We start from the raw sequence: 27699 nt of genomic DNA on the forward strand, positions 1-27699 counted from the left end.
TCTACTGGAAACCAAATAGCCTTGTATCTATATTAGTGGGTACAAGATTGAAAATAAAATATATGCCGGTTTTATTTTAATGTTCTTAAATTCTGTTCTAATTGTCAAATGAGTGATTTAATTATAGAAGCATGTAAATTACAGATAGAATAAAAAGTTAAATTTAAGCCTGTAAATAAAATGTTGACCTTGATAGTATACATGGAGATTTCAGTCCAGAGTTTTCAAATAGATTTTATTGTAAAAAAAAAAAAACAAAATGAAAATGCAATTAGACAAAACATATAAATAAGTACATATCAGTCCATTAAATCCTTTAGGCTAGCTTTAAAAGCTGCATCAAATTGATGCACTTCACTAGCCAACCATAAAATAAGCCACTACCTAGTTGAGAATCAACTGAATACATTCTATATTTATGAAACCATGTTACTTCTGAATTCTGGCATGCTAGTAATCAGTTTATAATTTTTTGCTTTTTAAAATAAGCAAATACTTTTATGGATTTAATAGGAATGGCTTTTTCATGTAATAAAAAAAATAATGTGATGCTACACACAAATTTCCCAAGAAAATATCTTGGTTAGAGATATTAAATGTCTATTCATAACCTCATCTAAAATGCAATATTTTCCCCCAGATATATTAAACAAAGGATTGGAAAAAAGACTTTTAAAAGTTAAATGAAAACAGTTCTTTGCAAAGAGTGCCACAGACATGGGAGAAAATGCCAGTCAGCATTAATCAAATTCAAAACCTAATCTACCTAAATACGACCACCCTGTGGGAAACTTTTTATAGCATTTTCTCTAAATGTGGGTGCTTTTTTATTTTGTTTTTGCCTTTAGTTGAGTTTAAGTAATTATCTTCAATTACACTACAAATTGAGTTTCAGGTAAATACTCTTGATAAGCTTGAAGAATTAGTATTTTGATTGTGTATTGAGTGTGTTAAAGCATAGCAATCTGACATTTAATAGAGCCGTAAAACAAATTCTTTATATTTCAGCAATCATAAAGAAAACAAATGGAGTACCATTTTAGGAGGACTGCATGGTCAACATCAGTTAGGAAAAAATGAGTTCTACAAGCCCCCTACACCAAGTGAATGAATCATAAAAGAAATATGGAAGTTGATAATAGCTGTTACTGCAGCAATAAAAACATGATAAAAGGCTCTTTGACAGTATGGAACCTTGGAAGCCGTGCCAAGTACAAAATCTAGTTCTTAGGCTCTGGCGGCATCCTGCAGTCCTCAGTAGGTTTTGGGGGTTTCTGACAACTTCTGGTTCATCCCCTTAAGCTGAAGTGATCCATCAAAATGCCTTAGTTTCTAAGAGCAATCAAAACCACTTGAACTTTAAATATACATTAAAAAAAAAGCCTATAAAACTACAGCAGCATTTGCAGAGAAATTACTCCTTGATCCATTCACAACGGTAGACTCTCTGGTGGTGGGGTTTTATACTTGAATATAGGTTTTTGAAGCAATCAGGAACTCACTCGAAGTGATGTTTCTCATTTTGATTACAGTAATCCTAGCCACTGATTTTAATTATTTTTTTAAAATTTGTCTCGTTTTTATAAGATAAAAATTCACAGAGAGAAATCTTAGGTACTGATGATTGTTTTATCATTTGCTGAATTTAAAGAGCCCTTAGGATAATACTGAATAAGATTCTAATCCAGGTTTATCTATGCAGGCACTTAACTTCATAACTGAATTAGCCACCTCCGCACCTTCCCTCCCCCGCCCCCAAAGTTTTACCACTTTAAAATAACTTTTATTGGTTTGTATACTTTTTGATCTCTATTTCTCCTTGGAATCCTTCAGTGAAATGGAACTTAAAAAATATATATATATTTTTATGAAGAATACCAGAGCTATTTCTATCTCCAAGATTTTTGGTTTTTTTTATTCCAGTGCTTTCTAAGTGGGAATCACTGTTCTAGAGAGAAGACTGCTAGGCACGTGAGCAGTGAACACGAGGAAGATAAAATGACCCAAATGTAAACCTGATCAGTGGACCATGGTGAGCTTTTTTTTTTTTTTCATATGACCACATTGTTGTTAATTTTAGCTGTTGTCGAATTGGCCCTCTACTCACAGCAACCTTGTGTACAACAGAATGGTCCTGGGCCATCCCCATGATGGGTTGTGGATTGGAACTTGGGGATTCATGGGGTATTCGTTGGTTGATTTTCTGAAGTAGAGTGACATGGCTTTCTTCTAGTCTTTCTTAGTCTGGAAACTCTTGAACATCATAGTAACAGGGAAGCCTGCACTGACAGACAGTGGTGTCTTCTCATGAGGTATGTTGTCAAGAATTCTGCAATCCCCAGAGGATCTTACTTGCCTATTTGTACTGTACCTTTAAAAACAGACAGACAGGCACATAAACAAATACACAGGCATATACATAGGCACACAAAATGTCAACAGTGATGCCTGGAAATGTTTATGCAGTTATTACTAATTTTAATATTATGTTTTCTTTAATTTAGATTGGATACTAATCAGTTCTCACCCATAATACTCCCTTTGCTTTAACATCTAAAAGCATGTAAAAATGCACACTTCAATTTTTTTCCACTCAAATTTATGAGCTGGCTAACACACACACACACACACAACCACCTATTTCCTCAAGTTTTGTGTTTTTTTTAAAGTCATTTCTTCAGTTAAGGAATAATTAAAATGATCCTCACCATTTCAGTGCCTTACCTTGCAAAAAAAAAAAAAACTATATTATATTCAAAGGCTTTGGTGTTTATACAGTAGGGAGTCCCTCTGATCATAAACTCAGAGAATATCAGGGTTGGATGGAACTATATATAGTAAATCCTGTTTAACCACGCTCCCATCCTTGAATCTACATGGTAATATCCCTGCCAAGTGATCACTGTTTGTATGGTTCTATACCTCCTGTAAAAAGGGAAATAAAAGATGCTTTCTGAACACAGGCAATAGTAAGACATTTATTAATAACACTACTACAATTGTTTTAAAAATCCACTATTATTTCAACAGTGAAGAGGTAAATACCAGACTAACCTCAGTCAAAAGATTTGTACAGTTCCATTGACATAGGAAATAGCATGAAACATCCATTGAATGCAGTACTGCTAAAGAGTATATCATATGTTACAACACCATGGAGAGGCTGCATAAGTTGCCAGTATTTCATATCACTTTTCTTTAGATCATTGAAAACCTAAAAATGATGCTTGCATATGGCTGCAGATACTAGAAAAATCTTCCATTTGTAGTTAATTACATAACATTCTTTTAAAAAAAAATTTGTCATCTGTAAGATGCAAATGTGTGTTGTTTACACCAAGTGACATTTGTGTTTAAATATAATTTAAGACAGTTAAATATAAATTCACATTTGTCTTCATATAAAAATATATATAAAAATAGAGTATTTGAAGGAGGTTGATATTCATACTAAGAAGCTGATCAATCAAAATTGTTTTATTTTCTGTATGGTAATAGAATTGACTGCCACTCGTGTCAGTTTGTCTTACTATGGTGGCTTGCGTGTTGCTGTGATGCTGGAAGCTATGCCACTGGTATTTCAAATACTAGCAGGGTCACTCATTGTGGCGTCAGGATTTGAGAAAGACCTACTAACAACCTGTGATATGCAGATGACACAGCCTTGCTTGCCGAAATCCAAGAGGACTTGAAACACTTACTGATGAAGATCAAAGACTACAGCCTTCAGTATGGTTTACACCTTAACATAAAGAAAACAAAATCCTCACAACAGGACAAGTAAGCAACATCATGATAAACAGAGAAAATAGTGAAGTTGTCAAGGATTTCATTTTACTTGGATTCAGAATCAACGCCATGGAAGCAGTAGTCGAGAAATCAAAGGATGTATTGCATTGGGCAAATCTGCAAAAGACCTCTTTCAAGTGTTAAAAAGCAAAGATGTCACTTTGACCCAAGTGTGATATTTTCAACCACCTCATGTTCATGTGAAAGCTGGACAATGAATAAGGAAGACCAATGAAGAATTGACGCCTTTGAATTATGGTGTTGGCGAAGAATACTGAATAAACCATGGACTGCCAGAACAAATCTGTCTCGGAAAAAGTGTAGCCAGAATGCTCCTTAGAAGGGAGGATGGCAAGACTTCATCTCATGTACTTTGGACATGTTATCAGGAGGGACTAGTCCCTGGAGAAGGACATCATGCTTGGTAAAGTAGAGGGTGAGCAAAAAAGATGAAGACCCTCAATGAGATGGATGGACACAATGGCTGCAACAATGGGCTCAAACATGGCAATAATTGTGAGGATGGTGCAGGATAGGGCAGTGTTTTGTTCTGTTGTGCACATAGGGTCACTATGAGTCAGAACTGACTTGACAGCACCTAACAACAACAACAGTGGAATTGAGGTATTTGTACATTTGGTAACTTCAGCTATGTATTGAATTAACCCTCTCAGCTTTTTTCTTTTCCTGCTAAAGAAAAATTATCTTTTAAAAATCCATTATAACTGTGAGATGTTATCTCACAAGAATGCATTTGTATACAGTAAAGAAATTTGCCATTTTGAACTTAAAATATAGAAGAGAAAATTCTCAACACTAGAATTAGATATGTTTTGTACATATGCCATAGTTTTAATAAATAATTTGTTGCTTACTCTAAATTTGGATTAGATATAATCGCTCAAATTATTCAGGAAAATAAAAATACAGTTACTAGTGATATAGTATTATTTATGACACAGACAAATGCTTTGTGGAAAATTGGCCTAATCCCTTTGCAAAATATTTACATAAAAGGTAACTGTAATCTTAATTTATATGGGGCTGTAAAGATAAACAAAAGCTTTCTTAAGTAATATCATCAATGAAACATAATAAAGTCATACATGAGGACCTGTATTTTGCTCCTCACTTTAAAGTCACTCCGTTTACTCCATTTTGACTGCAGTTACCCATCCAAGTTCACAGACTCAACAGGGGGGAATGTTTATGAAGAACACAGAGAGTGCAAAGGCAAATATACTGGTGTTTTGATGGTAAAATATTTCATTCCCTGTTTCTCTCAAAGAATCTCTCTGAATTCCCTTGTGAAACATTCTTATTCTTCTCCTTTCAGTGATCAAATTTAAAAAGCACGGGAAGAAATGTTTTTGATAAGCATTTGATTCACAAAGCCAAAGCCATTGTCAACGTCACATTGTTTCCTGGTAAAGGACACAAGTGCAATGTCTGCTTGCAAATGGAATGTCATTGCTTTTTTCTCTTTTCTGTATTAATGTACCTACAGAGGAGATAACACCTACTCAAGAGCATTGTCCTCTTTTTTTCCACACAATTTGAGTATCTAGATTTCTCTTTACTATCCCAATGTAACACCTGGCCCACAGTGGTCCTAGTCTATGATTATACTTCATGTAACCATTTTCTAGCTCTGTCTTTCAATCTGAAACCAACTGGGATTTTCTGGTGCATATCTTGACTTTATAAAGCTGTGCAAAGAAAAAAGTGCATTTAAAAAAAATCTGCACGTACATAGGTGTGTGTATGTGTGTGTATGTGACAGTGTGCATGTGTGTGTGGTCGATCTGAAGTACATATAATGTACAGGATGTGGTTCCCAGACCAGCATCCAGCTGAGTGTCTTGAATCCAGCTCCCATCTCAGTCCTCCTACAGGGCGTCTACGCAGTCCATTTACTTGCGCACATCCTGCTGAGAAGGATCTCAGAACAAACCTGATTAATTGGACCTCTGACGTGGTATGGAGATTGAAAATTTGTTACAGAGTCTCGTAGTTGTTGAAGTTTGTTTTGATTGCTGAAATACTTCCCCACGATATGGTTCCTTGATTGTTTCATTTTAATAAAGTGATATTCTTTGGATAACTTTGATTTCACTACCTGCAAATAAAGAGTGAAAAATCAGTAAGGCAAAATCAAGGACATTTAAGCTGAGTGTAGAGCAGTATCACTAATGCTCAAACTCGAACATCATCTCTGTCACACAGATGTCACCAAAAGGGCACAGAAAATGGTTTACATAACCAAGAACCAGGTACACTTATGTTTCAAAACGACCAAGGTTGAAATTTGAATTTCTGCCACTTTCTCACTTCAGGGTGGCTGTCCCAGTGAAACTAAGGAACAGCGTCAGATGGAATCTGTACTGTGCCGCTGTGTGTGTGTGTGTCTGTGGTGCAGGCCAGACACTAACGTGTAGTTTGACGGAGCACCGCGGTACAGAAGACCCTGGTGTGCTTTTGCAGGACTGCTAATCCAGCCCATCATGGCATCTTTCTATAGGATGGGAACTAAAGCTATTTTCAGAGAAAAGGAAAAAACAATTCTACAGGTCCAGTGGCTGTCGTTGTTAAATTAGTGGTTTCATTTCTCTGGGCACTTAGTACATGATAGAATTTGAAGGAGCTCACTGTGTCCTGCCAGCTGCCATGGAGTTGATTCTGACTCGTGGCGACTGCACGTGTGTCAGAGTGGAACTGTACTCCACGGGGTTTTCAGTGGATGATTTTTCCGATGTAAATCGCCAGGCCTTTCTTCCTAGGCATCTTTGAGTGGACTTGAACCTCCAATTTATCAGTTAGCAGCTGATGATGTTAACTGCACCACCCAGGGACTCCATGCTGTGCCCTAGTAAGTTAATGACTTTACCTTTGTTTGTGCGTATGTACATATATTTTGTGTTTTAAAAATGTTTTGAGTAGGCAATACATTCAATTGGCTCAAAATTTGTAAAGCATAGATAGTATATAATAAGGTTTTCTTTTTTCCCTGTCTTTGCATCTTCAACCTCTAGTCATTCAAATCCCTCCTCAGAGGCAATACATATTATATAATTCTTTTCTAATTCCATTCATAGATATTTTATGACTGCACACACAGAGAAAGGAGCTATATCTAAAATCTATTTGTATTTTTTTTTTTTTTTTTGCTAAAAGTTGCCCGAGTGGCATTTTGTAATTGTCAGCTTTAATCACTGGGTTAGTAGCAGTCAAGTTGTTAGCAGCAACAGTAATAGAGAGGGTGAGGTGGGGACCAAGAAAGAGATAGGGAGGAGGGTTGGAGAGTAGGGAATAAGAAGAGGAGGAAATATTGGCAAAGATGTTTTGGGTGTCTTTACAAAGGTTTGTGATCTAAGTGAATATCAAATAGCCGATTCCATCATTTATTGCAATTGTAAGTCATTTTTTCTCTGCTGATATTTTCACACAAAGTATTGTTATTGATCAATGAAATCAACGCAAGCTCACATGGATTTTCTTTTTATATTTTTGAGTATTTTATAATGCCTCAGAAGCCCTGGTGGTACAGTGGTTAAGGGCTTTGCTGGTAATCAAAAGGGTCTGTGGTTCAAACCCACCGGCTGCTCTATGAGAGAAGGATGGCAGCAGTCTGCTTCTGTAAAGCTTACTGCCTGGGAACTCTATGGGGCAGTTCTACTCTGTCCTATAGGGTTGTTATGTGTTGAAATCAACTCGACAGCCACGGGTTTTATTTTTATAATGCTTTAGGAACACATTTTTTAACCCGTGTAAGATACTGTAACAATAATAATGATAAACACAACAGTTCTAAAAAACAGAATATTTGGGAAAAGGCACATTATATCTATTTGGAAAATAAGTATTTTTAGTTATGTTGCAAGTGAGCATATAATTTTAGAAGAACTATTTGAATAAAAACATGTAAAAAAAAAATCTACACCAGTACCTTAATAGTAGTGACTTTAGGATGGAGGGATTATACCCAGTGCTGTCGAGTTGATTCCAACTCGTAGCGACCCAATAAGACAGAGTAGAACTGCCCCATAGAGTTTCCAAGGAGTGCCTGGCAGATTTGAACTGCTGACCCTTTGGTTAGCAGCCATAGCACTTAACCACTACACCACCAGGGTTTCTAGGTGATTTTAAATGTATTCTTTGTAACTTTGGCTCTTACCTTTTCTTTTTTTTTTTTTAATACAAACAATGTACGCTATACCAGAAAAATATCAAGCTATTCCCATTTTGAAGAAAAATAATAGTAATGCATCTTAAAACCAATATCAGGACTGCATTAAGACGGCAGCCTACTGAGATGCACCATGCCATCCTTCTACAGCAAAGATCTGAGAAACAAAGTGAAACAGATATAGATGGCAACAATGGAACCCTGAGCATCAAATGAAAGGATATAGAATTAGATCAAACAACAATTAGAAAAAGAAACTGAATGACAGCAGTGAACAGGGAGAGATATGAAGTAGAGGTACCCTGCCAGACAGCCTGGCACAGTGGGGCCATTTTGAGACAAAGCCAGCAGTGACCCTGGGTGAGGAACACGGGAAGACAACATCATGGAACCCCCAATAGGAGACAGAGAAACTTTGTTGACATACCCAGAGTGAGGCACGGTGAGCAGGACATGAACTGGAGCTAAAGGGGGAAAGTACAGGAAGGAGGATAAGAGTTTCAGGAATCCCAGTGTACACAGAGAAGGGAGGGAACCAGGACCTAGAGATAGGGCAAGTCTCCAGTGGTGGTGCCTCACTGGTAGGGCAGGTGGGGAGTATGGAGCAATAGATGAACCCCCTCCCCCCTTTATTTTTCCTTCTTTTTTTTTTTCTCTCTCCTTCATCTCCCCAGCTGCCCACCCTGCCCCTCCCCAGCCAGAAAATCCCTTGGCCACCTAAACCTACCCCTCCCCCACCCAAAGAGTGTCTGTGAGACCTCTGACCTCCCACTCCACCCCCTGCCCCACTGGAAAGAGTGCCTGTGCAACCCCCAGCTACCTACACCCCTGCTCCCCCTGCCAAAGAGAGTGCCTGTGTGACCCCTGGACTCCCACCTTGCTCCTTGCCCATTGCCTGTCGACCTGGTGAGCGACTGTAAGCATTCCCATGCTGCTGGATAGTGCCCGCAGAGTACGTCCTCAACTGTCTCACACATACAGTGAACAGTGATGAGGGCTCACCCTGCCCACCATTGCTCCATCTAACTGGGGGCAGGAAGTGTGAACGTCCCTGTGCCACTGGATGAGTGATCACAGAAGCATGCCTGACCCGCCCGCACTGATAAAACAAAACAAATCATAAATAAATAAAACAACACCTTAATGCCTTGGAGACAGCACACAATATCAAATCATATAAAGAAACAAGACAAGATGAATCAACCAAATGACCAAAATAAAGGGGCAGAGAATCTCCCTGAGGAGAGATGGTAATGGAACTGCCTGATAAGGAATTCAGAAGGCTTATATATTTTATATATAGCCCTGTTAAAGAGATCAAGGAAAGCACAGACAAAACCCTAGAAGAATTCAGCAATTGACAAATTAAATAGACAATAAGACAAAATGACAAATTAAATAGACAATAAGAAATCATACAAAAGAGCAACTAAAAATCCAGAAGATTAACAAAAAAATTTCAAAATCGATAACTCAATGGAAGGACATAGAAGTAGAATTGAAACAGTGGAAGAAATAATTAATGAAATAGAGCACAAATCCCTTGATACAAACTTGTTTGAGGAATAATCAGAAAAAAGAATGAAAAAAAAAAATGAAGAAAGTCTAAAAGTTATGTTGGACACTATGAAGAGAGATAATTTATATGTGATGGGAATTCCAGAACAGGAGGAGACAACAAAAAGCACAGAGAAAATTTTTAAAGATTTGCTGGAAGAAATTTCCCCAATATCATGAAAGATGAGAAGATTTCCATCCAAGAAGCCCAATGAACCCCATACAGGATAGACTCCAGAAGAAAATCACCAAGGCTTATCAGAATCAAACTTTCCAAGTCCAAAGATAAAGCATTCTGAGAGCAGCTTGGGAAAAACAAAATATCACCTACAAAGAGACTCCAATAAGACTAAACCCTCAGTAGAGCCCATGCAAGCAAGAAAGCAATGGGATGACATATATAAAGCCCGGAAAGAAAAGGATTGCCAACAAAGAATCATATACCCAGCAAAACTGCCTCTCAAATTCTATGGCAAAATTAGGACTTTCCCAGATGAACAGAAATGAAAGGAATTTATAAAAACCAGACCATCCTTACAAGAAATATTAAAGGGAGTCTTTTGAGTAGAGAACCCATAACCTGAGATTAAGCCCCACGATGGCATCACCAAGATGTCCACCCAAATACAGAAATCTCAATAAATAAAGCTGCAGAACCAAAAACGGAACCAGAGATGTCAATCTGAAATTGATGGCAACTTCAAAACAAAAAGGTGGAACGAATGGTGTAGTTACAAAACTTCCAGATGGAGAGGAAGTCACGGTGATATCTAAAAAAAAAAAAAGACTTTTAAACATAGGATGATAAATGTAACCACAAAGAAAATTAACAAACCTGCCCACCAAAATAAAGAAGAAGAAAGTAAAAAAGACTCAGTAAACACAAAACAGACAAAAACAAAGGAAAAGACAATCCAAGGAAAAAAAGAACTCAGCAGAGAAAATTAAGCAGAACCAAGAAACTGTCAACACCACAAAAAAAAAGTATAACAAAAGGACAGCAGTAATTTCATATCTATGGATAATCACACTGCATGCAAGTGGGTTAAATGCACAGTCTAGACATACAGAGTGGCAGAATGGATAATGTGTTGACTACAAGAGACACACCTTAGACACAAAGACATAAAGAGGTTAAAAACCAAAGGATTGAAAAAAGATACGTCAGACAAGCGTAACCAAAAGAGCAAGAGTGGCACTATTAATCTGTGATAAAATAGACTTTAAATCAAACTCCATCATAAGGGACATGGAAGGACATTATATAATGATTAAGGGTTCAATCCACCAAGAGGACATAACCACAATAAATATCTACGCACCCAATGACAGAGCTCCAAAATACATAAAACAAAGAAAAGAGAAAACCAATTGCACCCCGCTAACCCCAAAGAAATGAATTGTTTTCTTGAAGCTACAGGAGGTTCACTTTTCATGATTAGGTCCCCAGATCAAGCGATTCTTAAGAAGTGAAATCAGTGGGTTGTGGTAAGGGATTGCTATGGATCATAATTTAGGGCTCAGTTCGCAGTTAGCCACTGATTAATATACCAGGTCTCAACGTTGCGGTTACTCTTAGGTGTGGCTCTTTCTGTCCCTGCTTGGTCATACTACAACCCTGAATGTGATAGGCTGGGACGTGCACCAGTGTTTTTCTGAAGGCTTTGTCCATTTCGAGCAGGTCTGTACTCACCTAGAACAAAATGAGTGAACATTCTTGAGTAAGTTTATTTAAGGAAACACTTAAGAATAAATATAACATTGAAGTATAAAAATATATATATATTATTTCAGTGTTCTGAAGCCAAAATAAGATGAATTTTGTTTGTATAATTTTATCTTCAGTTCTGGCTTTTGCAATTGCCTGATGATTTACATGCTAATCTCATGTAAAATAGAAAAAGGTCTACCCTAATGCAAAAGGTTATAGTTCCTTAATTATTTTGTTTTGCATGACTTCAGGGTTGAATTTAAAGTAGCAAATGCTCATTTCATTATGGGAGCCAGAAGCCTCCTGGGAAAGAATCTAAGCTGGGTTCTACTCAATTTCAAATACAACTTGGCATGCCTCACCTCTAGAAAGGTGAGATTGCCTTACAGAAGGGTATTTGCCAGGAAGCTGGTTATCCTCAAAGAAGAAACATCAGGTAGTGTTACTATGTCCCAGTTACAATGTAAGTTCCACATGGCATCTGTTATTCAGGCTGTCTCCCAGCCCAGCTGTCTTTGTATGTGTGCTTGAGTTCCGGTAATCAGAGCAACTACAAGTATATACTGAAAAACGTGTTTCATTAAGCAGTGTAACTCACTGGAGCCTGGGCCTTTGGGGACCCTCTGACTGAGCATACACAAAGGGAAAGAGGGAGTCACTCTCTTTTCTGCATGGAGAGCTACACAGAGTTGGAACCTTGACAAGCAAAGGTGGTGGCCAGCAGAGAGCCATGTGCCTGGCAGAGCAGTGGAGAGAGTGCGCCATAGTTAGCACCTGGAAGGCAACAAGAAATCAGAGGTGGCCCCACTGTGAACAAATGGCAGCCTCTGCTGGAACCGCACAGAGTTAATGGGAGTGGCTTATTCTGAAGCATACATGAGGCCCCTCCTGTGGAGGACCTGATATCCCTACATAGGGTTAGAGCTTCGATATGAGCAAGTGGGCAGTACAGTGTCTGGGTAAGTGGGGAAGCATATATTGTATTGAAAGTTTCTATGTGTCTATCTTCCCTGGGACCAGAGGCCAGAAATCTGAACCCACAGAGCCTAGTACAGAAGCTGACCCACACTGCATGCTCAATAAATATTTGTTAAACTGGCAAGTATATTTTACTATGTATTATTATTTGTGTTCTTATCTATAAAAAATTGTAAGTTTCTTAGTGGGCATGAACTTAAATTTTATGCTTTCTAGAACTCGATGGCAAAAAATAGGTTTCTTAAAGGCCAAATTTTGCACATCCAATACTCGTCTACAAAGACTAGCTCATCCTGTGCATACTGCAAGAATTCATAAAAAAATACTGCAGACTAAAATGCATTTCATAAATGACTATTTTTTCCAAAAACTGTTTTTAGAGAAATAAGGTAGTTCCTAACAAAGACCAATGTTATATAAATTCAGTGGCTATAAATGGTGGCAGCCTTAATTTTTAGACCATGGAATTAAAATCAAGAATGTATATTTCAAATGGATTTGGGTAGCAAACTGTTAATAGAGTTTCTAATGGAGTAAGAAGTGAGAATTGGGGGCTTGTGTGTGTTTTTATTATATATACTGTATTTTCAAATTTTTATAGTAAGAATTCATCTTTTGAAAAAGCAGTAGCAGAGAAACAAGATGGTTCTGTATCCTGTACAATTAAAATTGAGTGATTTCTTTCTTCTGTTAAGTATCTGTCTTTCAATCTCCTGAGTTGTCTGTGTTAGGAAACACATGGAGTAATTCAGATATGGTCCCTACCGTCAAGGGAAGTATATAAAGACACATGTCTAAGATACTTGAAGTAAGAATAAGAATGGAGTGACTTCAAAGACATTGTCTGGGGCTAGCTCCCCAAGGTCAGATACCATGTTGTTTCCATGTAATGAATAGTTCCTTAGCATATGAAGGAGGCTTGGTAACTTATGGTGGGCATGAAAATCTGTTCACACGGCTTTTATTTCTTTGAACTCATTTGTAAAATTCAGTATCTGCCATTGCTGTCAAACTGCTATCTCTGAGTTTGAAAATGTTACCTTCTATTACCTACTTTTATGAGCTCTAAAGTGGAGAAAATGAAATTAGCTACATTTTAAGGCTTGGAAATACTGTGTGAGTGAAAGATGTTTGATATCTGTATGGTAGAGCTAATTACTTCTTTCTTTTGATCCCCATCTGTGGAAGTGTGCCCATTTGGGTCTTTCCAAAAAGCAGAGGACCATTTGGGGTTATTAAAATCCAACTAAAGCATCAACTGAAAAATGGCTTTGAAAGAGAGCTGCTAGTGATACAAATGTTAGGTTACCTCTGGGGCATAATCAATACAGTAAACAATGAAAGTGAGCCATTAGGAAGCATCCGTGAAGCATTCAGGCCTTGAAAAAGGAGTCAAAAAACTCTAGGTGTTTGTGCACAATGATCATCTCAGTTAGAGGCCTGTTCTAATGATTTTGAAGCTTCCATATGCTTTTGTTAATTTGGGGGCAGGCAATTTGATCACTGAGAAAGAGACATATCTACTGACAGGGCAAAGGAATGACTTCGTATGATCAATAATATATATATATATCGCTTGGCAAATGCTTAGTTATTTTAAATATGAGTGACTTTTTTTTGCTAATTTTAAATACTAAATAATTCACTCTCTAGTTTTTTTTATTGCTGTTAACATAAACACTTTCTTTTTGTAGTTTTATTATTAAAAAAAAAAAAACCCAAACCTCTTGCCATCAAGTTGATGCTGACTCATAGCGACCCTATGGGACAGAGTAGAACTGCCCCACAGAGATTCCAAAGAGCAGCTGGTGGATTTGAACTGCTGACCTTTTGGTTAGCAGCCAAGCTCTTATACCTATTTATGTTTAAAATTATGAACAAATAGAATTAATTACATAGTAAAGGAAATTGGTCTCCATAAAGTGTGATGACCTGTTAGATCAGCATTTTTCTGTAATTACAAGTCTTATAAATTTCATTTTTTTCTCATAGCAATGTTCAAACTTACATTAAGTTACATACATGAATGACTTTCAAGCAAAGGTTGTAGTGTTTTAAAACAATTATATATTTTTAATATGTTAACTATAGAAATTTGTTATTGTGTGCTGTCGAGTCAATTCTGACTCATGGTGATTCCATGCGTTTCAGAGTAAAACTGTGCTCTCTGGGGTTTTCAATGGCTGTAATCTTTACAGAGGCAGGTGGACAGGACTTTCTTCCACTGGGTAGATTCTAACTGCCAACATTTTGGTCAGTAGCTGAGCGCCAATCACTTGTGCCACCCAGGGACCTATAGAATATATAGATTATCATATTTTTCTGTGACTCATTGTAACAAGAATTTAAATTCTGGGCTTTGGAGTATAAAAGTAACTTTTACTTTTTTTTATAGGCTTTTTAAATGCAAAGAGATCTCCCAGTATATGATTGTAGATCTTTCCACATCTCTGTATAATAAACAGCCTGGGCACACAGACAGACATTTTAGAGGGCATACAAATGGCTACAATTCAACTTGACTGGTTTTGGCCAATAGCTATTGTAAGACTTCCCAAAGAAACGAAAACCTGTTATAAATTACCCAACAAAACTAACCCTGAAACTTTTACCATTAAATGCATACAACTTTAACACTCAAAACTGATTTCACTTAAGCAGTCGTCAGATTGAGTACATGACTATGTCAATTATCTACTGTATCTAAAATAACTCTGCAAAAAGCCAGCATAGAAAGGGAAAGGCTTGGTGAGTTGGAAAGGTGTCAGGCAGATTACAAGCAAATACCTTTTCTAAAACCGAACTTGACCCGAACAACCCCCAAAAAACTTCTGATGTGATTCCAGATTCACAGAACAAAATAGAAACCAATTTTCCTAATGCAAGTGTTCCAAAATCTCCCTAGACTGGACCTTCTGATTACAAATGTTGTCCACGATCATGGGCGCAGTCGGAGAAGGGCTGGAAATACGGTGAGAAAATAGGAGAATGACAGGGTAAAATATGCTAATATAGTCTGGTTAGATAAATGCATACTATTGAAGTCATTCTGCAGACAGGACATGCAATCCAAGATCCAGTCACACAATTTAGTACCAGTTGGAAAAGTAGCCTACGAGTTCACAGGGACGGAATAAAAATAAAGTGACAAACAATAGTTAGAAGCCAGTCCTTACAAATCATAATTCCGTTTCAGGACAGCATGCAATTTTGACAGACGATAGGGAATTCTCTCTGTCACTCCGCCCCCCCCAATAGTTAATCATGGCCACATGAACATAAGCCGTATTTTGACTGAAGGGAGTCCAAACTCTGAATGGGTCAAAGATGCTGAGGATTAGGGGGGGTGGGGCAAGACTCATTTTTTTTTTTAGGAATTAGTTTTTTTTTTTTTTTTTTATGTTTACAGTTTTGCAATCAGCATATTGTCTCAGTCTCTCACTCTACCTCCAAACTCCTGAGCTCTCTTACTCTGACAGCTGAGCCTACTTAACTCCTGCCCCTAGAGAGGGCTCAGCTATCGGCTCTGGGTACGGATTCTGTTCAGAAGCAGAGACATTGATTATAAGGAGTGACAGACCAGCATTTTACCAATGTAATATTAAATTAATCTGTTGGTTCTATCTTGCACGCCCATGCAACTCCCTGGAGACTAGCTCCCTTGTCTTAAACTGCACTTCCAAGTGGCTTCATAGTCATGCCATTGAACTCGTGATACTATTTGAATGACCTTCATTAGTCTCACTGATTATAAACTAGGTTCCTACACTGCTCTATTTAGATGTACATCTTGAGCCTTGGAATCTATTTTGCTGTGAATTGACAGGATTATGTTTTCATCTATTTTTTTTTGAGATTTACAGTTTATTATTAGGAATAAGGCACTAAAATGCTACTTAGAAACAGTTTGTGTGGACCAACATTTGCAACTGTGGGCTTCGCTGTAGGGTGATTGTTCAGTGCTACTCTGGGCTTTTCAGTAGATGTGTTTAATCGGCTGTATTAGTTTCTTTGGGCTGTGGTAACAAAGTACCACAAAGTGGGTGCCTTCAAATGACAGAGCTTTGTTTTCTCACACTTCAGGAGGCTAGAAGTCCATATTCAGTGTGTTGGCCAAACCATGCTCTTTTTTTTTAAGGCTCTAGAGGAAGATCCTTTCTTAAAGGAGTGTAAGAATGGTGAAAGCCTCTATGATTACTCTTGAACACTTGTACCCATTGCTGTCCAGTCAATTCCAACTCATAATGACCCTGTTGAACACAGAACCATTCAGATACTTTAAATGATGCCATTGGATTTGAAATGTAGCAATGTCGTGCTGATACAGGCATGAAGAATGGATCTGAGTAGTTGAAACTGGATGAAAATATTGCAGATAGTCTAGGGCAAAAAAAGTGATAGGGATGAAGAGATCTTCTTCTCCTTGTTCCTCTTTCAACTTCTTATCAGTGTCTTGATCTGGTCCTCTCCAACATTATTGGGGCCCTGGCTCCCATACTCCTACCCCTCTTGTATTTTTATCCTTCCTCTTGGTATTGATTCTTTCCCGCTGTCCATACACATGGCAAAGTCTTTCCTCCTATACTCTTCCCCTAGACTACTTTTCTTCTTCTAAATTCAATATCTTTTCCCCTTTCTTACATTTACTTGTTTACAAGGATTTACCAGCACTTTTCCCTCCTTTCCTACTTTTTCAATCCACTGTAGTCTAATTCCAGCCCCTAATACTTTACTGAAACAACTTTTAATATGATTAGAAGGGCCCTCGTGAATGTCAAAAACATTGAGTCTTTTGAAATCCTTATCTTAAAAGATCTATTTATTACATTTGACAATGTTGACCGTGGCTCAATTTTTTGCCCTTTGACTTTCCATGGCAGCAGACTGTACTAGAGTTCTTTTCTAACAGTTTATTCTCTGAATTTAAAGAGAGAATTCCGTTTCTCCAAACATTGCTTAAATATTGGTGTTTCCAAGAGTTCCTTCCTCAGCTCTTTTACTCCACTAACTTTCTCTGAATCATGTAATTTTCTTGGTTTCACCTATTTTCTGATGACTTCCAACTCTTTTTCTCCAGCCCCAACCTGTCCCTCAAGCTTGAGACTTGTATAGCCACCTTCCTTTTAGAGATCGCCACCTGGATGTCCTACAGGCATCTCAAACACAACGTGTTAAAAAATGAACTCATCTTTTCCCAAAGCCAGAAACTTCTCAGATACTCTTCGTCTCATTTGCCGGCTCAGCCCTCTTATCAGTCACCTAAGCTAGGAATAAGCCTTGACTCCTCCTACTCTGTCATGCTATAGGCAAGACCTACAGATATTATCTTTAAAATAGGATTTAAGTTTGTCCATTTCTCTCTATGCTTGCAATCTCTGTCCTTGTTTGGACCTTTATCATCTCTCACCTGACTTTTGAAGAAGTCTCCTAACTTCTCTACATCAAATCCTTCTTCTTCACTGTTATCAGACTTAGCTATTTCAAACGAATATATGACCATCTCACTCTTTCAAATCTTTCAATGGCTTTCTGTCACTTACAGGGTAAAGTCTAAGTGCTTACCATGATCTGGTCCTGGCCTGCTTTTCCAGACCTCTTTTGCAATTGATGTTCTACAATATTCAGAATTAATTGTGATCCTCTGAGAATATCATGTTATTTGAAAACTACTTTTGCTCACATTGTCCCATCGGGTTGGAATGGAACTCTTTTCACCATCACTCTATTACCTCGATTAGGTTTAATTTACCCTTTAAGAATCAGTTTGGATCTTTCCTGAAGGAGTGGTTCACTTAATCCTTTTATCCCTCAGATTGTGTTGTACTTATTACAATATCCTATAAATATCTCTAAATGCCACTTAAATGTTACTTCACAACATTGCTTTTTATCCCTACCCCACAACTCCCCTTCTGCAATGTCTGAGGGCAGAGAATATGCCTCATTTATTTTTGAATCCCTACTATTTAGCTCAAGAACTAGACTCACAAAACAAATGCTAGATTAAGTAACAGAATAAGCAAGATGAAGGTAATTGGAACAGGGTATAGAGGAAGGACTTGGGGGAGTATTTAAGAGGTAAACAGAACTTGGTAACTGGCTGGCTGGGTGTTGTTAGGGGACTGGAGAAAGAGAAAGAGGAGTGAAAAATGGCTCACGTTTGTAGATAGCAGTACAATAATGTAAAGTAGGGAACACAGAGAGGAAGAAAGTTCAGAGAAAATATTAACCCTCCCATTTGGGACATGTTGAGTTTGAGATGCTTATGGGAGCTCTATAAGATGTTCTTTTAGCTCCTTTTACAGCAGTTAGTACAATGATTACACAGTCAATGCTCCAAAACATCTGTTAAATTGAATTGTCATTGCTGACTTATTAAAAAAAGCATGCTGATAGTTAAATTCTGGGATATGCTATATCAGCTAACTATATTTGCATCAGTTATTTTTGCCTTTTTTAGACAGATGAATTTAATTTTTTTTTTTTCCTTCACGGTGTTTAGATAATAAACTTAGAAGTTAGAAGAAAAAGAGAAAAACTTGAGGTTCATAATCCAGAAGGAAAACATTTCTGGACCAATTATTGATTTATTTTTGTTTATTTAAATAAGATTAAATGATAAAGAGTCTAGGACGAAGATGAGGGAAATCATCTCCAACGAAGAACTGAAAATCCTTTCTTTTCTTCTTTGTATGGAGCCAGAATCGAAGACAGCCTGCTGGTATTAGTGCTGGGCAGTTGTGCTCAAGGGTCTGTGGTGACTGAGTCAGAAGCTGTGGCTACCTCTTCCAGAAAACAGATATTTTCCTACAGCCAATTAGACTAATCAGTTATCAAGTAATAATAATTGGTTGTGGGTTGGCCCCACCTGCAGCCAGTTTTGAGCTGATCATGTTATTGTACCCTTTTAAGGCTTCAGCTTGTTTGCCGTGGATGTTTGCCATGTCACTGAAGGCATCATCCAGAACTTCTCTTAGGCAAGAGCTACCTGGATCCAGTTTGTTGTCCCTAATAAATATTGGGAAAACAATATTCCATTTCCAACCATGAAGAGAAACATTTGCTTTTCTAATCGGAAGGGACGACTTAGTCACACCACTTGGAAAATTGTTTATAGCTTTGTGGTGGCAATACATTCTCTCTCGGTGCCTTGAGAAATGAAAGAGACAGCCTGAGGCCTTTAATCTCACCTATGGAAATAAGAGCTCACTGAAATAGGTTTGTTATGTCTATGGCAGAAACTGACCACAAACCAAAGAGCAAATATCAAGGTCTTACTCTAACAATGCTAGTGATCCTTCTCAGGTGTCTGTGATTCTGTTGTGGGAATGGTTTAATTTAACTCCTGAAGATACAAGACTGCCAAACCAAAAGGCTTATGGTTCTAAACAGCTGATTCCAATTCTTGCCATTATGTTATAGCAAACTTTCCTTGCCAGGCTCAGGATATGAGCACAGAGGGAAAAATGGTTATCAACAGAATTTCTGTACTTTAATATGTTTTGCATGAGACCAGCAATCAGCTTTTCCCTGGCTTGCTACATTCATCATCAAAACATTCTTTACAAGGAGTTTTAGATTATCTTGATTGTATAAAATAAGCTAATAGGGATTTAAAATGTTGGGTGGTGGTTTAGAAAGATGATGAAAACATCAGTGTCAGCACTAGAAACTTTGAGAAGCAGAAATGGTATAAACTGTTCAAGAGTTAAGCAACAGTTTGGCCTAAGCAATGAATGGGTTTAGAGACTTTGTGAGGAAGAGAGTCAGTTGAGAAAGATCATCTTATCAGCTGTGTGCTGTAACTGGAAAGACAAATGCTTAGAAGCACATTTCAGCTCAAACAGGAGAACTCAAAAATGGATACCACTGCTACAGAATCAAATGAAACAATTTGGGGGAGCTTGCCATCCAGACAACATACATTAAGAACAGAGTTAAGAAAAGGTAAATTGCACATGGTAATCATACACAAAAATTATAAAATCAAACAAGTAACATTGTTTTACCTGACATGTTTCAATCATTAGTATGCAAATGAAAGATTTTTTGATTAGGAGTAACTAAAGGCCAACGATCAATTCTGACGGTTCTAAGAGTTTTGATTTTGTGTTTCGTGGTTCTCAGATTCCATGATCCTTAGTGCAAACCGGTTGACGTTGTGGCTGGAGACACATGTAATGGAATCATGTGGGAAGGACAGCTTCTGTTTTTAATTGCAGTTATGCTGGAAATCACAGGAGGACATCTCCTTTATAGATTTCCAGAACACAAAAGCTGAAGAAAAATAGAAACCCTCTCCCCAAAATGCTAATTGAAGACAATTATGAAAAAATCAATTATGTAAAAATAATTAGGTGGATAACCAACCTTTCCTAAAAGAGGCAAAAAGCAATCTGTATATTGTCTCAAAGTCCCCATTTTCTGTGGGGCTGGTAGCCTTTGGTTTGCTTTTGTGGACATCCGTGGCCCTGAGCTGGCCTCTTGCCTCTTCCAGGATCCCCACTTTCTGTGTTTCTAAGTCTCGACTCCTTGTAACTTGGATAGGACTCTCAGCGTGATATATTCTCTTGTGGAAGAAATAAGTAGACACACAAATCTTACGGCTTAAAATCTGTCCTGCAGCAGCATGGCCAACCTTCAAGCTGCTAGAACAAAAGTTTAGAATGTCATGCTGCCTGTGCCCTCTCCTGTAGCTGTGGGCTCACTCTCTGAGATGCAGTGCCATTGGTTATAAGAATATAATATGAATCCATCAGTAGCTCATTCAGAAGAACCAATGTAGCGTCAAAATCTTTTTGGGGTATTTATAAAAACCTTTTTTTTTTTTTTTTTTAATAAAAACCTAGGGACCTAGATATTGGTGCAGAATATTGAACATACCATGGACTGCCAAAAGAACAAACAAATCTGTCTTGGAAGAAGTTCAACCCGAATGCTTCTTAGAAGCAAAGATGGCAAGACTATGTCTCACATACTTTGGACGTGTTGTCAGGAGGGACCAGCCCCTGGAGAAGGACATCATTGTTGGTAAAGTAGAGGGCCAGTGAAAAAGAGGAAGACTATGAACGAGATGGACTGACACATTTTCTGCCACAATAGGCTCAAGCATAACAAGGACTGTGAGAATGGTGCAGGACTGGGCAGTGTTTTGTTCTGTTGTACATAGGGTCACTTTGAGTCGGAGCCAATTCTATGGCACTTAACGACACAGGGACCAAGATGGATTCTGACAGTCAGCAACGGACTGAGAAACAGGATCCAAAGTAAACTTTAGTTGTGCTTTCACTGGCACGTCATGAACGAATGTATCTTGCTTTACAAAGGTGGGGGGGGGGCAAGCAAGAAAGAATGAATGAATCGATGAATCAGCCTCTGACAGGATGATAAAATGAGACTGTCTCCATCTCAGTTTCAGCCAAAACTCCTGAAACCTCAAGCCAAGCAACAGTAGCTAAATAACCTCACGTTCCAAAGCAATGTCTGGATCACCTATGTAGGACTTGCAAAAGTATGGACAAAATCCAATTTTGCAAACCCTTGTCTCGTCAAAAAAGTTGGGAGACAAAGAGGAAGAAAAAGGGAGGATTTCTATGTGAGAAATTTTCCAAATATTCTGTCGTCTTCCTCCCCCTTGGGGAGTTGCTTTACCCTTGCTTTAAGCCTAGTGAGAGGGGGCTTCCAGAGACCAACTAGGAGAGCTGGACATGTACCATTTGGGGTTTTGGGAGCATAAAAACTGGTATGAAACACTGTGGCTATGCATAATGTAGAAGGCAGCAGAGATAGTGAAAGAATGAGAGTAAGAGAGAGAAAGTGAAAGACAGCGAGAGAGACAGCCCTAACTGTATTTCCAGCAATGGCAGAGCAAAGATGTATGAGTGTTTATTGTGGGCCAAATGTGGGCAATTGAGTACAGCAAGCCCAGAGCTATATGCCTGTTTTCCAAGAAGGTGCCTGGAGGGGCAATGTGGCTCCCAACAGAGGGGTAGACAGGTGGATGCCAAGGGACCAAGAAAGAAATCCAGCTATAAGAAAGATGTTGCCTCTATCAAGGGAGGTGTAGCAAGAGGGCTCAAGTGGGGTGTCCACAGAAGCACCCTAAAAAAGAAAGAATTAGCATTCTATATCCAGAGAGCACATCTCTGGATTACACTTGTGCATGTCTTTAACGCCTCCTCCTTACCTCGAACCAATGCAGAAGGAGGTGGAGGAAGGGAAGTAAAGCAAGATGAAGAAACAGGGAAGAAGTCCCCTGCATCCTCTCCCCTACTTCCGGCTTTTGAGTCTGAGTCAGGCCTGAGCTAGTGGAAAGCAATGACTTACTTGGTTATGACATAGGACTGGGCAATTACGGTACTGAAGTAGTTCTCTTCTTATATCCAAAAGTAATCGTAGTGCTTTTATTATCTGGAAGTGGATTTTAAAGTTATGGGACCTATACAAGATTTTGTTCAAGAGGTAAGGAAGGAATAAACCACAGAGGGGTTTGAAAAGATAGTAGGAAAAAGAATAAAATTGTTTTCTGCTATCACCTTACCAGTTAAAAAAAACAAACCAAACCTGTTGTCATTGAGTTGATTTCAACTTGTAGCAACCCTGTAGGACAGAGTAGAACTGCACCATAGGGTTTCCAAGGAGCAGCTGGTAGATTCGAACGATCAACTTTTTGGTTAGAGGTCATAGCTCTTAAGCACTGCACCACCAGGGCTCCCTTATCAGTTTAGCCTATTTAATTACTGGTTATAAACAAAACCATTTTCACCATTGCGGGGAAACCCCTATTCAAACACAGGCCCTCCTGTTATGCTTTGAAAAAAACCAGTGGAGGACTGTCATTCATTTGTTTTGCACATTAAATTGACTTGATTGTAAAGCTGCCACAACTGAAGAAGTCTGTCAAGTTCTTTGCTGCAGTTTCCCTCAGGGAGTCTTGGGATCTATTAAAAAAGGCATGTACTCTCCAGCTTCCCATCTTCCTATTGGTACTGACCAGTGATCCTAGTTATTTTGTTTTTGTTTTTCATAATTTATTTTACTTTTTTGTTGTTGAGAATATACATAGCAAAACATACACCAATTCAACAATTTCTGAATATACAGTTTAGTGCCATTGATTACATTCTTTGTGTTGTGCAACTGTTCTCACCCTCCTTTTCTGAGTTGTTCCTCCCTCATTAACATAACTTATTGCCCCCTAAGTTTCCAGTCTAATCTTTTGAGTTTCTGTTGTCAATTTGTTGTCATATAGATCTGAAAAGAGCACAATGCTCAAGGGAGACATTTTATCCTAGTTTTGAAGTGTCTAAATAGACACTAATTTTTTTTTTTTTAACACTCATTTTGTATCGCCTATTGTGATTCCATAAGGTTTTTATTGGCTAATTTTTGTAAGTAGATCACTAGGCTTTTCTTCTTGGAATGTTCCTTAGAAGTGATGATGGCAAAACTTAAGCTTGGTTACTTTGAACATATCACGAAAGACAAATCGCTAGAAAAGGACATCATATTTGGTAAAGTGAAGGGCCGCTGAAAGTTAAGGGAGGAATTTGGTGAGGTGGATTGATGCAATATCTGAAACAATGGACTCAAACATATTGTCTTAGTTATCTAGTGCTGCTACAACAGAAATACCATAAGTGGATGGCTTCGACAAACAGAAGTTTATTCTCTCAGTCTAGTGGGCTAGAAGTCCGAATTCAGGGCATCAGCTCCAGGAGGAAGTCTCTCTCTCTCCTTGAAATTAATTTCTCCCTGGTCTAGGACCTTCTCAGCACAGGAATCCTGGGTCCAAAGGACGCACTCTGCTTTTGGCACTACTTTCTTGGTGGTATGGAGTTCTCCTGTCTCTCTGCTTGCTTCTCTCTTTTGTACCTCAAAAGAGTTTGACTCAAGATAGAACCTAATCTTGTAGATTGAGTCTTGCCTTATTAACATAACTGCCTCGAATCCTGCCTCATTAATATCATAGAGGTTGGATTTACAACACAAGGGAAAATCACATCAGATGACAAAATGGTGGACAGTCACACAATCCTGGGCATTATGGCCTAGCCAAGATAACACACATTTTTGAGGGACAGAATTCAATCCATAACTCATATTAACAATCATGAAGATGGAGCAGGACCAGGCAATGTTTCATTCTGTTATACATAAGGTTGCCGTGAGCCCAGGCCAACTAGAAGGCAACTAACAACGTCAATACTGTTGTGATTAATACATAGTTTGGCTGAGTGATGATGAATACATCATTTAATATCTTCTTGATATAGCTTTCTCATGCAAAATAAGACTGACGATGCAATTAAAGGCACAAGGAGAAATTTAAAAAATTAAAAGCTACAAAAACCAGAGAGCCAGTGTAAGTACCTCATGGAAATGACATCCACACTTTCCCTGCAGAAACTCTTTGTATCGCCCCATTGTTATAGTGAAAGTATCAACCACTTCATAGCCATACTTTTTTGCAGCATCCAGAATTATCACATTTTCTTTCCACAAGTTCTGTACTTCACTCTGTATTTTAAAGCAGAAGAATGAGAATTTTTATTAACAGAGGATTGTTTACTAACTCAGGCAGACATGTTTTTAAGAGAGATTGGTCATATTGTAAGATAAATAATTTCACATGAACTTCTTAAAAAATGTTCTAATTTTTTTACTCAAAATGTAAATATTTATGTACATATAAAACAGCAACATATAAATATTTTCAGTGACATACAGTTTTAAGCTTTGCCTCCCATGAAAAGTAGTTAGGTTTACTGTCCACAAAGACCCATCAAAAAACCTAACATTCTCAATTTAAAAACCAAGGTTTGAAACCCACAGATGCTACTTCCATCTATTTGGATTCATGTCCATTAATATTTGAATATTAATTAGCATCTGCATAACTAGCACAGTGCTTAGGCTCTGGACTGAGGGACAGGAATACAAGGATGGGTAAATCAGGGTACCCACTCTTAACACATTGCATGTGAATAGGAGAAACAGATACATAAACATTTAGTAAATCCTATACCAGGCTCTGGGCCAGTAGATACGGTGTAGCTCTACCAGGGGCAGGGGGACAGCTGGACAGTGAGGCTTCAAGAGGGGTTCAAGAGCAGAGTTTTGGGAGGTTTGCCAGACAATGGGGATGGGAAGGTGAGAAGGGGAGTGTGCTGTGGGGTGCAAGAGAATTGTCTGAAGGCTCCAGTGGCTGCCCTTTTGGATCACATTCATTTCCTCTCTGTTCGCTTTCCCAACTCCGACCACGTCTAAGGCAATGGCCATTGTTGTTCATCTCCCTGCTAGGCTGTAATCTCTGTGAGAGCAAGGGTGGGGGTCTGCATTGTTCACTCTGGTACTGAGTGCAATGAGCGAGGACACTGGGCACCATGACAGCAGCTCATGGCAGGAATAGCCAACCTCGTCTAGTGAGTCAAGAAAGTCTTCCCAGAGAAAATGGCATTTGAACTGACAAGTGACGGATGACTGGCAGATACGCAGGTGAAGGGCTGGTAGGAGAGTGGATTCCAAAAAAGAGAACAGTGATTTCAAAGACCTGGAGGTGACTGAGAGCAGCATTGCACATTTCAGAAACTGAAACATGCTCAGCAGTGTTGTACGTGTATGTGTGCGTGAGCACATGTGTGCTGGTGGCATGGGATGAATCTACAGAGGAAGGCAGAGGCCAAGTCTTGAAAGGCTGAGCAAGCATATGATGAAGAGTCCAGATTTTCTGCCTTCACTTTCTGTCATCCTTTTCTTTCAATTTTCCCCCTCCTCTTATTCCCTCCTTTTGTCTTCGCTCAGTTTGAAAAGACTGACGAGTACCATCAATGCCCTGGTGGAAGGTACAGTGTTTGACACAGTGTCCGCCATACATATGTGATGAAAAAATGTTTGCTATCTGCTGAAAGGCATCGATTCTGTGTTAGTAACCTAAGTATAAGTAGGAATCACAAGTAGTCCAGTTACTGCAAGGAGCGGCATTCAAAGGAGCATGGTGGAGCTACCAAAGAGTCATTATGAAGTTGTTGGAGTCTTCTCTGCAGCCTTCAAATAACACTGAAGGGGATTCAATTCAGACCCCATAGAAAAATTATCAAAAGTCTCTTCTTCTAATCCCCAATAGTCTCAAGTCCTTTAGCTACCCCAGGTGTTACATGCCTTAATGCGTTTTAAATTACCTTACCCCCTCCTGACCCCAAACGGCTGAATTTTGAGGCTTTGCTTTAGCCACTGTCTACCAGTTCTCCTGCCTTTGCATCACAGATCTGGGGTCCTGGCAGGAAAAGTTCCAGAAAGGAGGGGAAAACATGTCATTTGTGCTGGGGAAAGCTAGGAGCACCTAAAGCTGATACAAAACTAAATCTCGCCCTGACTGTGTATTAAAAGGCCAGCCCCCATCTCTCCAATTCCCAGTACTGCCATCAGACTTGCAATTGCACGTAAACCCAGGCTGCCCATCAACCCTCCTTGATCAGCCAGAGCAGCTGGTTCTCTTACCTACAGGTGTTGTCTTTCTCTTCTTTGCTGAGACTTCCACTCAGTTCTGAGACTAATTTACTATCTCCTACAAGAACCGGTCAGAGGTCCCTAACTCCCTTCATTTCTAAATATCCAGCCAGAGGAAAAATTAATGGTACAGCTTCAAAGATGATATTTGTAAAGCAACCAGTGAGATACCATCTTCAAAAAGACGACTCTTTCCCAAAAGACTCATTGATATCGACAGTTTCTTTTGTGGTTTCTGTATGGACCTTAAGGAATTAAAGCTTTTTTATACAGCCTTTAATGAGCCCTGGTGGCATAGTGGTTAAGCACTTGGCTGCTAACAAAAGCTCCTCTGCAGGAGAAAGATACAGCAGTCTACTTATTAAAGACTACAGCCTTGGAAGCCCCATGGGGCAGTTACGCTCTGTCCTATAGGATAGCTATGAGTCAGAATTGATTTGATGGCAATGGCTTTGGTTTTGCTTCAGTATATAGCCTTTAAAGTTATATAAAACGTAGGTGGGGAAGGGGATACTCAAAGCATAATCTCTCTTGTATTCCCTTCAGTTCTTTTTTTTATTTTTTATACTTTGACACCCCCTTTATTCTTTTTATGAACTCAATACATTATTTACAACATATTTCTTGGCTATGGTCCCCTTGACCCAGGAATAAGTATTGAGTTGAAATCACAATCCTTAAGCATATTATCTCATTTGATTTGTTTGAAGCTTACTGAATATTATCAGAGTACGTTTTAGGTCCTTTTTCAGACACCAGCAGAGGTCCTTATAGGAACCACATAGTTCAAACATCCCAGAGGAAATGGGTTTACCTGATTTAAAAAATGTACTCCGTCCACTGGTAGATGAAATCCAATTCCCAGTGTTTTGATGATCACCAGGATATTGGGTAAATTTTCCCTGGGTAAAACAATCAGAATTATAAAGTTATAAACTTATATTACACTTCTAGATTTACACAAACAAAT

The 27699-nt window shown here is 38.6% G+C and overlaps 1 protein-coding gene across 3 annotated transcripts in view; it reads right to left on the reverse strand.

Moving 5' to 3' along the window:
- Positions 1-2763: 2763 nt before the first annotated feature.
- Positions 2764-27699, reverse strand: part of CPED1 (cadherin like and PC-esterase domain containing 1) — a 307531-nt gene continuing 282595 nt past the window's right edge. For 2 of the 3 annotated variants that reach the window (XM_049893865.1, XM_049893864.1), the window contains exons 21-23: positions 27544-27631; positions 24594-24740; positions 2764-5908 (exon numbers count right to left, since the gene is read on the reverse strand). In XM_049893865.1, coding sequence (XP_049749822.1) covers positions 5690-5908; positions 24594-24740; positions 27544-27631 — 454 coding nt within the window. In that variant the 3' untranslated portion in view covers positions 2764-5689. Of the gene's footprint in view, positions 5909-10826; positions 11226-24593; positions 24741-27543; positions 27632-27699 lie in introns of those variants that run through there. The other variant, XM_049893866.1, reaches the window with a different exon arrangement.

The sequence above is a fragment of the Elephas maximus genome, chromosome 8 (genome assembly GCF_024166365.1).
Source record: "Elephas maximus indicus isolate mEleMax1 chromosome 8, mEleMax1 primary haplotype, whole genome shotgun sequence".
In the NCBI taxonomy this organism is placed as follows: Eukaryota; Metazoa; Chordata; class Mammalia; order Proboscidea; family Elephantidae; genus Elephas; species Elephas maximus.